The sequence below is a fragment of the Tachysurus vachellii genome, chromosome 11 (assembly GCF_030014155.1).
Source record: "Tachysurus vachellii isolate PV-2020 chromosome 11, HZAU_Pvac_v1, whole genome shotgun sequence".
NCBI lineage: Eukaryota > Metazoa > Chordata > Actinopteri > Siluriformes > Bagridae > Tachysurus > Tachysurus vachellii.
In genome coordinates, this window is record NC_083470.1 from 5,918,701 (window position 1) to 5,930,978 (window position 12,278).

The following is a 12,278-nucleotide window of genomic DNA, read 5'->3' on the forward strand; positions in this document are numbered from 1 at the left end:
ATTTAGGTACACATATTTATATGTGGAAATAAACAGCACGTTATTATGAAAAGCATTACTGTTTTTGACGCTTTTTTTTTTTTCTACGATTTTGATTTGATTGACACTACAGCTGTGCACCAAGACTGATAAGAGAGAAACAGGTTTCACTTTCATGCGATCTCAAGCGAGCAGTCGGATATGAAGCTTGCAGAACAAAGAAAGACGCTGTTCATTAACATCATTGATTGAGTCTTTTCGGTTTAAATTAGTTTAATTTGGGAAATAGAGCCAAGTAGATGTTATAGAAAATATTGAGCTTCAGACAGGCAGTTCCTAACAAACATAATAACTAACAACTTAAAAAAAAAGGCAAATTGTCAGAAAGATAGATAGATAGATAGATAGATAGATAGATAGATAGATAGATAGATAGATAGATAGATAGATAGATAGATAGATCTCCCAGTTTAGGCCACTTCCACTGCTGTTTTAAATCTGCAAAGAGAAGATAAAGACATTGCCGCAGTGTTAAACTCCTTATATCTGTCATTTTCAAAATTGTATTCGATCAACATTACAGCATTACTTTGTACTGAAATAATGAATCTTAAACTATATGGGCAAAATTAAGTAGACACCTGACCATCAATGCCAATACGCTAGCTGAACATCCCATTACAGGTTTAGTCTCCCTTTGGTGTAATAATAACCTCTGAACACAAAGATTGTCTATGGGGTTGATTTGTGTTCATTTAGTTACAAAAGCATTAGGAATATTAGACACTAATGTGATGTAAGGAGACCTGGAGTTCTGGATTGTATATATATATACAGTATACTGTATGTTTGTACTACTATGGCATTTAGAGATAAGCTAACTCTGAAACAGAGCCAAAATTCCATAGCAGCAGAAATGTTATAATTTGGTGCTATGGAATTTCTGAGATGTGTCAGAGATGTTTACATTTACATTTTCATTACGTTTATTACATTTATAACATACAGATGTTAGAGCATATCTAATACGATCGGTCGTAATGAACGTAACCCCTACACGATATATCTCAAATATATTAACATAGAGGCAAAGTGAAGGCTTATAATAGACCAGAGTAGAATAGATTGTATATCTAATACGATCGGTCATAACGGACGTAACCCCTACACGATATATCTCAAATATATTAACATAGAGGCAAAGTGAAGGCTTATACTGTAATAGACCTGATTTGAAAAGCACTCATTTTTTTTTTTACTGGACAACCAATTACAGACTTCAAGTAACACTCCTCTCTAAGATAAATGCTTTTGTAATTTCCTTGCTCAGAGTTGCTCTGAGGTTGGTCTTGAATCGTTATAAATACGTGCCCATGTTTTTACAGGCCTCGCATTGAGCACAGGAATACTGTATTATCAGGGTCTCTTAGTTTCAGTGAAGACAATTATAATCCTACAGCTTACAAAATCATCCTATATAATTGATACCAACTTTGTGGCAAAGGTTTGGGGTAGAACCACATACGTGATGGATGGTCAGGTCTCCACAAACCTTTGGCCAGATAGTGTATAAAGGCTTAAGCTTTATTAGGGGAAAAAGAAATTGGCAAATGGGAGGTTATATGCAACATATAACAGGTAAAACATGGATAAGACATTCCTTTACTAATCTGCACATGATCATCAGCAAGGATTAATCACCGCAATCTACTCCATAGTGCTTCATGTATATGTAGTGCACTTCCAATTAGAAACGAGCTTGTTATTATAATAAGGTTTCCATTAATGCAATGATTCCTCCCACTCCTTGTCCCTCTGGCTCATTGTGATTAATTACTGAACAACATGATATGACATGCTCTCTACGAACAGGGACTCGGTATCTCTGCTCCATTTGTAATAACCTCTCTGTAATTGTGCATTTTGCTGCATGGTGCCATTGAAGTGTTAGAAGAGTAGTTAAGCTTTTTTTTTTCCCTCAGTATCTCTGCTTTTCTGCAGGCTGAAGTGGCTGAAATACCCAGCTTTCAGGACTTAACAATGCTTGATGACAAAATCAGATGATAATTAAGAAAAACATCTTCTGTACATAATACAACCTAAATCATTCTGAGAACAGGGATAATCAGTTGCTTTAAAAAAAAAAAAAAAAAAAAAAAAAAAAACTCCAGACAAATCTTTACTAAATTACATTTTTTTTTGTTTGTTTTTTTTTTGTTTTTTTTTGTTTTTTACATTTCATCAACATTTACCTTAAGACAAAAATGACTTCATGATTTCATAATATTCAGAGAAGTAACCAGCTAGAGCGCACTTCATCACTAACACTACACTACAACTGGAATGGTGAACGATGAAAAAAGGGGTTTGGAAACAGAACCACGCAAATAAACAGGAAGAGAATACATCATCATACAGTCCTCGCACATTTCTGTTCCTAGTCTTTCTAACACCTACACCACAGAGGATGAAGATCATTTGCTTCACTCATTCGTTTTGCTCACACGTAGGCCTGATTTTCATCTCTGTGAATTTTAGGGAGTATTGCAAACCAGTCCAGGAGTACCACTCGATGCCGTCGGCGTAAGACGAGTGCTGGCCTCGTAGGTACTGTCCGTTCAGGTTGGACATGTGGCAGTTCCGGTACCACCAGGCTCCGTGGTAGAAGGATGCACAGTTGTTCTCCGAGTGATCGTTGTCCTTGTCCTTTGTAGTGAACTTCATGCCGTTGTGTTTGAGCAATGAGTCACCTAAAGCAACAGAGACGCGTAAGATTATTGCACCAAACAGAGACTCAGAGTCAATACCAGATTTATTGGAACCTCTCAAGAGAATTACTATAATAGAGGATTTATATCGCTTCACACTAGTATCTCATGATGTAATGCCTGTGTACTGTCCAGCATTTCACTAGTGTGTATTGATTCACACTGTCACAGTATTTTGTTATGCTTTACTGTTTCAATGACAATAAATCTAAATTGAATAGAATACAAATGAATGAACACCTCAGCAACGAACTTCTTTACCTGAGACACTCAGACTACTCAAAACCCATCCTTGTATGATCATCACTTCACATCTACGTGTTAATGTCACAGTGAGACCTTGCGACTACGACCAGTGGACTAAAGAATTGTAAGGCTTCCAAAGAGTGTCAGTTAATATTAAAGAAAATTCAAAACACATCACACTTAATCATTCCTGATTTATGTCAATGGGCTCGTCTGTTTTTATTTTGGGAAAAAAAAATATGGCACTGTTTCATAATCTGCTGTTAAAATGCAAAGCTCTTACACTCAATTTATAAATGCTGGCAGGCTTGAAAATGTTATTTATTTTTTCAATTTTCTATCCCACCCTCACAATCCGCAGTTGATCCTACAAAGACAATTGTTTGAACTGGTTCTTCTATCTAATACAGTTCTGCTCTCCTGTATAGATAGCATGCGCTGTACTGTGTATTTACTGTGTATCTATTGTTCAGTTTGTCTCATATTGGTGTGTATTTTGCAAATTTCCTTGCTGTGGGACGAAGGATTATGTCATCGCATTTCATCTCATTTTATCTCATCTTATCTCATCTCATCACATCTCATCTCTTCTTATCTCATCTCATCTTATCTCTTCTTATCTCATCTTATCTTTTCTTATCTTATCTTATCTCATCTTTGTTCCATGCTACAGTATATTAAGAATTGTCGCAGAGGGGGTTTCCTCCGGGTACTCCGGTTTCCTCCCCCGGTCCAAAGACATGCATGGTAGGTTGATTGGCATCTCTGGAAAATTGTCCCTAGTGTGTGATTGCGTGAGTGAATGAGTGTGTGTGTGTGCCCTGCGATGGGTTGGCACTCCGTCCAGGGTGTATCCTGCCTTGATGCCCGATGACGCCTGAGATAGGCACAGGCTCCCCGTGACCCGAGAGTAGTTCGGATAAGCGGTAGAAAATGAGTGAGTGAGTGAGTATTGCTTTCTAGGAAAATGTATAGCCTTGTCGAACATGTTCATTTTTCCTCCACTACAAAAATGAAGTACACATTAAAGCTGTTTCTGTTTCCACTTTGCCAGAAATTAAGACAATGTATATAGATTCATGTATAGTGTTATAACACTTATTTGTCCTTTATTTCTTGTATTTTTGCAAATTTGTTGCACAGATCTTCAAACTAAATTTTAGAGAAAGACAATTCAAAAGGAAAAAAATGTTTTCATACACCAACTGGCCCTGTGTGGGAAAGGTAACTGCTTAAAAATAAACTAAAATAAAATAAAAAAAATAATAATAAAATAAAAAAACTTAAAAAATAAAAATAAAGCTGTAGGCAACTCTCAGCTCTCTTGATCATGTCAGCATTTAGGATTCCACTATCAGATAGAGGCACAGCAAAAATACTATCCATGGGAGCGTTGCAAAGCAAGAGGAACACAAAGGCTTTGCTTTCAAAACAAAGCTCATCAAACCATGAATTTTTCTCTCTACTCTAAAATCCTCAAGGAGAATGTCCAGTCATCAGTCTGTGATCTGAAGCTCAAGTAAAATCACATTACACACAAGATCTGAAGCACAAGACTGACTACACCACTGGATATCCACCAAAGGAAACAAAATTAAGGTTATGGTCTGTGTCCTGAACCACACAGAGATAGTTTGTGCTCTAATATGGCTAAATTAAAGCAATTCCTCAATGACGAACGGGACAGAATTCTTCCATAGAGATGCAAAAGCACGTTGTTGCAGATATTGCTGCTAAAGTTGGCAAAACAAGTTTTTATGTTGAAGGTATAATTACTGGTGTTGCATAATGTTTTCTCTTCAATAAATTTAATTAGCATTTAAAAAGGTGTTTTGTGTTTCCTCATGTTTTCCTTGTCTTATATTACAGATGGCTTTGGAGGCAAAGAGGAACCAATGTTTCAGAATTGAAGCATTGCTGTCAGCTGTGAGACACCACCTCCATCTGGAAGCTTTTCCTAAGAGGAACCGGGTGTCATTAACGTTGGACTTGATTGTAGTGTGACGAAGGCAAGAAGAAAAAAATCTAGAAATAATGTGGGAAGCATAGAAAAATCACTGACTCGCTATGTCTCATTACTTCCCATCATGCAGTTCAATTACTTCGAATAACTGAGACTGATTAAACAGTAAAAACTCTATTGAGTGTAATTTATCACACCAGACACCTTATTCTCATTGTGCTGTACATTATTGCTGTACCTAACCCGCTAGAATATTATTAATTAGCTCATAAGCTTAACAAATGCAAGTATAAATGAATTACAGGCTGTAATGAGTTCTAGGCTGTAGGAATTCCCAGCTAGAAAAGTAACAACAGATTAGAAGAAGAGAATCAACACAGCAGTGCAGGACAGGACAGGGAAAAAAAAAAAAAAAAAAAAAAACCAACAAGCAACGAAGCGAGTTGTTCAGTTAACGTGCCCTTTTTAAGCTGCGTGATGGACTGCATGTCTCAAGAATGTAATGTGGCTGCGAGTGTTCGGCCTCATCTGTTCTAAACTAATCGGAGCTCTCAGGCTGTGCTGATAAAATCATGCTTTACTGCAGCACTGTGGTTCATGCTGGTTCTTTTACTGCAGCAAAGGAGATCGTAGCGATATAGTTATGTCATATCATAAAGAAGCGTTACATGCCATAAATCCCTCTCGTGTGCCTCGAGAACTCATCAGTGTGTTTAGTGAGGTGATGAATGACCAGAATGATGGCAGCAGTCAATGAAAAACAAGTGAATGTTAGAGTGTGAAGAGTTTCCATTAACATCTGAGGTCTTTTCAATGTTTGAAATATGTCCTATAATAACCTCCCTTCACAGATAGATGGTCTTCATTTTCAGGTTTAACTCCTCCAAAGTCAGAACCAAGACCAAAGATCATATCTTTTGTGATCTCGCCGTTAATCAAAGAAGTTAACCTTAAGCCCTAGTCAGACTGGATTGGATTTACATGGTGAAGTGGGCCAACGTAATTATTAGCAGAGTATTTAAGAGTTTTTCCCCTCATTCGAATTCTTCAAATGAGTCATTTTTACAGATTATACAGCCACTGGACTGGAAGTATTATATTTAGCCTTACTTCTATAAAATGACCAGTAGAAATCACTCCAGGCAAAATACATCCTATTTGAATTGGCATTTTAGTAAAAAAAAAAAATAAAAAATCCATTATATCCTTTGTTCACTAGACATTAAAGGAAGTCTTCCACAAAAAATGATCTCACCAAGTGACCAAATTTATCTAGTATTCCTACATTAGTACGTAAATTTAGAATAAACCAAATCTAAGATTATTAAACCTACAGTATTTTTCTCATTTTAAGCTTGACATTGTGATTCTATTAGCGGATCATTTTGCTAATTGCTTAGCATGAGCAAAATGACGTTCCTGGTGCAAATCATAGTGATACATGATCATTACTGATGTTCTGCTTTCACGTTACTTAAAAGACATACAGTTTATCAAAGAAATCGCACCCAGTCCAAACAGAGCTTTTAAAATCCTAGACTTTAACCCTTAAAAACCTATTAGGAGTTAATCCGGCTCTATTGCTTACGATTGGTGGAATTCTCCGCAAAACACTATAGTCATGACTACAGTAAAATATTCACACAGCAGTGCATTTCAAAGCCTAGCAAATCTTAAAAATGTGTATAATTTCATTCTAGAGTCTTCTATTCACACACTCAAATATGATTCACTTTCACGTTTGTTGTTGATGCACCATGTTACTCCATGTTAAATGGCTGTGTTGATACTTAGAACAGGCATCAAAGCCGAAGCACCTGAATGGATGAATAAAATTTAAATACCTATTTACTCATACACTTATTCATAAAAATCTCATGATGAATACATTAGATGATGATTACGCATGCTTTTACTACAGAAAATATCAGGGCAGGCAGACACAAAAATCTGGATTTTACCACAAAACCCCTGGTGCATGTCAGCGGCTTTGTGCTAACAGCAAATATAATGAACAGCACTTTCAGTCCTGTGCTTTTACTGATTATAGCCCACAGTGCCCTTCTCTCTGTGTCTGTTTGCTCACAAGACTGAAGCTTGTGAATTCAAAAGACAAATTTCAAATAGATAAAGTTGGTGGGAAGTGAATGTAGCTGCTCTCATGAGAAAATGTGTGTGTTTTACCGCCTATGTCATTTTTCCTTCAAGAATTACCTTTAGGAAAAACAAATTTTATTCACGTTTGATCTGTTACTTAGACAAACATTGTTCAAAGACCTTAAAACCATCACATGGCTTCTGTAACCGCTTTAGGGAATTCAGAAGGATTTAAGGTTTAGTCTCAAATGGTTGATAATAACGCTAGATGCTAGTGTTTGATCCACGTACAGTATGCCTTTATTAAAGGTCTAAACTCCTTCCACTTCCTGTTAAATATGGTCTCAATTAAAACCTGAATATTCGTACCCATGCGCTAATATCCTTCTAAACAGAAAGCCAAGGAGGATTATTGGAAACTAACTCCACTAAACATTAACATGCCTGCTACTTGCCCTAAAACTTAAACCTCCTGTCCAAACTTGGATTTCTCATTTTGGTGATGTCTGGGCTCTGTGGAGCGGACTTCCATTTGTCGGACACACTATTATTTAGGTTGTCGCGGATACAGAACTTTTTCACCCCAAACATAACCTCAATCTGCCTTTCAGAAAAATTGCATTTCATGGGTTTCTGTTTTTTTTTTTTCTCCAAGCCTATGAACCAGATTCACTCACACAACGTAGCGGGTAATGGTGTAGACGCCCTCCAGACTTAAGGCCACTGCACACCAAAGCGGATGGATTTTATTCATTTGAGAGGTATAAAAAACAAACAAAAACAAAAAAACATGCTATTTGATGCACAACGGTGTCTGAAAAAGCTTTTTCACAGAAGAAGTGCAATAATTTTACTTCATGGATTTCTGAAGATGGTGCGCAGCAAATCAAAAAATGACTTCTCAGTTGTTTTAATCTTAGAAAGTCAGAGACAGTGAAAGAAAGAAAATCTGTAATTGGATTCTTTCACTTTTAAAGTGCAGTCAATTCTGTTTCCTTGTTGAAAAGCTTGAACTCCAAAATAGACAAGATAAAAGACTAACACATTTGGAATAAAAATATCTTTATGTTTTGACACAAATCCCATCAGCAACCATTTTAACTAAAGCTAAAGCTGCTTTTTCTTTTGGTTGATCATCCTAGTTTTTTATGTATTTGATTAAACTTACCTCATACATTGCCATCGTGTAAATGTTTAGATGTTTTGTATGTTAATGTTGCATTAATGTTTTGCGCTGACCTTTAAATCTATTCATTTTTAATAAAAATATGAATAGAAAACACAATATAAGGAATAAAACACCATGGAATTTACTGTTATAGGAATTTAAACAACAATGTGTGGAAGTATAGATATTGACATCTATATAAAACCTCTGATTCATTATACAAGCCAGATCACTACACAAGATATTCATTCATTTGTGTCAGTCCTTAAGCCTTTGTTTTTTCTTGTTCTTTTTTTGCCTAAATGTTTTATTACCTAGAATTTTTCCTCTTGGGGGGCACAGTGGCTTAGTGGTTAGCACGTTCGCCTCACACCTCCAAGGTCGGGGTTTGATTCAGGCCTCCACCTTGTGTGTGTGGAGTTTGCATGTTCTCCCCATGCCTCGGGGGTTTCCTCCGGGTACTCCGGTTTCCTCCCCCGGTCCAAAGACATGCATGGTAGGTTGATTGGCATCTCTGGAAAATTGTCCCTAGTGTGTGATTGCGTGAGTGAATGAATGAGTGTGTGTGTGTGTGCCCTGCGATGGGTTGGCACTCCGTCCAGGGTGTATCCTGCCTTGATGCCCGATGACGCCTGAGATAGGCACAGGCTCCCCGTGACCCGAGGTAGTTCGGATAAGCGGTAGAAGATGAATGAATGAATGAATGAATGAATTTTTCCTCTTTATTTCAGCTTGTTAATCTGGTCAAATCGAGGTATTACACTTCACCCAGAATGCTGAATGTTTCATCACGACAGTAGATTTAGCATGAATTCAAGCTGGATTTATCTTTACGGCTTCTCATATGATTAAAGCTCCCAGGTTCCATATCAAAAATCTAATTTTTCTGTTAATGAAACTGGCTAATTTGCGCTTACACAGATTTCCTTGTCATCGAAACAAATGGTGAATTTTCAACAAATTTGCTGTAGTAATGTATGTTTGAAGTTGTGTGTTTTATTCCTTTTTAAACAATTATTTGAAATGAATGACCGCTCACCACATGAAGATGAAATGGAAGAATTGGCAATAATTTTAACATTAGCACCTTTAACTGGGCAGTACAAATCATTGTGAGCTTGCTAGCAATCCAGCCATCATACTGTAAAGTGAGTGTAGATTCTTCAAGGTCTATTTCTGCTAGCAGAGCAAAAATAAAAAAGAACAGTTGACAGTATTGTGTTTGAAAGGTCACTTAATCGATATTAATGCTTTTTTATTGTATAAAAATTTTAAAACTATTGTATAAAAGTCGAACATGCGTACATGCTAATATACGGGAACATCAGCAGCATATTTGCTTAAATAGAACAGTTTACCAATGATTACATTTTCCGATTAATTAGAAAATGCTTACTTTTTTCACCAGTTTATAGTTACATTTATTGTTGACGTTAATGTTATATTTATTCTTGAAAAATGTAACAAACTAAATAATTACGTTTTCATGTTAACAAGAAACCGATAAGCATAAAGTCCGTTGTTCTCTGACAACATGCTAACACTGGAGACCCCTTCCAGAAATGCTTAAAACCTTCATCCATTTTTTTCCTTGTCAAACAACAACGTTTTTTTTTTCCAGCTTAAATGATATGGAGAATCCACCAGTAAAGTCCTTGTGATATACAGTAGTCGTTACCTGGAAACAAAAACGAATTAATTATACTATATTAATCCTCAGAGCAGACACAGCTGTCGGAGCCTCTGTTATAGATAACTAATAAACCTGTTCTGACCAATCAGATATGGAGAATCTGTGTTGTTATATAAGACAGCATTCAATAACCCCAGCCTTCAGTCACTATAACTCATACATCTTTGTGTATTTGTTCATTTGTTATTCACATACAGTTCACCATTGTGATTTTTTATTTCCTCCTCTAAGCTCTTCCCGAACTAAAACTTTCAAGCTTTGAAGTAATTTTTTTTTTTTTTAAATCCTGCTGTTAAGTGAAGCAATACTTCATGCAGTACAATGGTTATTTTATGATGCACAGCTAGTTATGCTTGATATAGAAGCGATGTTTAATGGAGATATACACAGCTAGAGGTGACAGAAGAGACCAACAATTTTGTCTTGGAATTACAGATAAACATGAGAATGATAAATTCCAGCAAAAGATTGCTGTAGCATAGGAAAACTTTTTTGTTAATAAAAAGAAAAACACAAAACACAAAGAAAGAACAAGGAGGCTGAAAGGACTTAGCTTTTAAATACTTAGTGCAGGAATTGCTGCATTATGGATGTTTTGAATCAGGAACCTGAAGGCATCCTGATTAATTAGAGAAGAGTGTAAGCAGCCTTCGCTTCCTGATTTATGTTAATAGAGTGTTTGTTTATGACTCTCATAATAATGAACTGTCTGCTTTCTTGAAATACCATTTACTGTATGCATTGTGATGCTTCATTATCACTGCTCTTTTCGGTGCTCTGAAGGTCAGATCTCTAAGTTTGGTTCGAGACGGAAATGAGGAACCCAAAACAGGTCAAAGAAGAAACCCAATTACTGACTTGAGGACAGTGCAGTTAAAGCCTTACTGTAGGTTTACATTTCTCTGTCTAATTATCGATTAATCAAACAGAATATTGTATTTTTTCCAACTTCAATTTGTGGCATTATGGTAGCAGAGAGAAATAACAGGCAATAGTCGAATTTAGCCTATTAGGTGATGATGGGTTGCTAAACAAGAATCTCACAGAATTTTAAAACAAATTTTTCTAAACTCCATTTTGGTCCAAATGTCAGATTTTCTTGTCCCGTCCCTCAGACTCAGACTAAAAAAAAAGAAAATACTTTTTACTGCATTTATTTCTTTACAATAATAGCATACCAAACAAAGGTCAGCCTATTTTTTTTCTGCCAAAGGAAAAAGGCTGGATAGTGTGCAGCTCTTTTGTACCGCATGTGACTTTAGAATAGACAGAATTTTAGACTCCATAAAGCATTCCAGTATAATGCATTTGTGAAAGGGTTCCTCTTTCCACATGAATCTAAAAGAGGCTAGTCCTCACTATAGCAGCTGAATGCTAAAGCTCTCCGGACAAAGAATGAACCTACCAGCGGTTCCTGAGTAGTCCGCTATGCTCAACGGGTAGCCATCCTCATCCGGGTCAACGGAGAACAATCCAACGCCGAAGGATCCATACTGCGCAAAGGAAGTGCTGTTCTCAAAGTCCTCCAGGTCAATCCTCAACTCATAATTAGCCTGGATGGTCAGAGCGTGAATCCGCTTCAGACCTGCAAAATAAGAGGGAGGTCATGTCAGGCGTTGTATAAAGGAACGTCGCAGTAACGGTACTCTTATGCAGTACTTTCACGCAGTTCTGGAATCTGCAGACTTCATTTTTGAATTGTTGAGTAAAGTTATGTTTACATATATTTTCAGTTTCTTTATACTTGCATGTGTATGTTATTACTAAGGTTGTTCACGGTAAATTTTGACACCTTTAAAATGTAAGAGCTGAAAATAACAATCATCCAAATAGTTAAAAGCTTACTTTCTAATCACTGTTCCTGTTAACGATTCTAATAACTCTTCCTCTTATTATAAGCTGCCATTTCTTTAGACTGAATTGAATAGCTAGTCTTTTCTGTCTCTATTTATGGATTTGTTTTGGATTGCTTTAAACGATATAAACTTGACCGCACAATCTGTATATAAAATTGCAGTAACTTAACGTTAATTAAAACAATTTTAAGCTAATCAATCCTGGTTAAGGAGTCTGATGGAAATGAAACGACAAGGAAATAACTTATTGGATTTTCATGACTAAATGGATATTTATTGTATAAAAAGCTCTGCGAACAATTTACAAATAAATTCATTGATATGTAGCTTGATAAATGACAAACTTAATTAAGACAGAATGGGTTAAAGTCCGGAAGCTCCAAAACCTGGACCAATATTTCCACGTCTCATCATATCTGGGGTTTAAAACAGAAGCTTTTTCTCAGCTTTAGATAGTAGCAGCTTGTCTTGTTAAAAAAAAAAGGTTAAGTGTATAGATTAACAAAGT

General features: G+C 36.3%; 1 protein-coding gene across 1 annotated transcript in view; it reads right to left on the reverse strand.

Moving 5' to 3' along the window:
* Window positions 1-2,367: 2,367 nt before the first annotated feature.
* Window positions 2,368-12,278, reverse strand: part of LOC132853618 (fibrinogen C domain-containing protein 1-like) — an 83,832-nt gene continuing 73,921 nt past the window's right edge. Inside the window, exons 6-7 of the mRNA XM_060881501.1 lie at window positions 11,320-11,499; window positions 2,368-2,729 (exon numbers count right to left, since the gene is read on the reverse strand). Coding sequence (XP_060737484.1) covers window positions 2,467-2,729; window positions 11,320-11,499 — 443 coding nt within the window. The 3' untranslated portion in view covers window positions 2,368-2,466. The remainder of the gene's footprint in view (window positions 2,730-11,319; window positions 11,500-12,278) is intronic.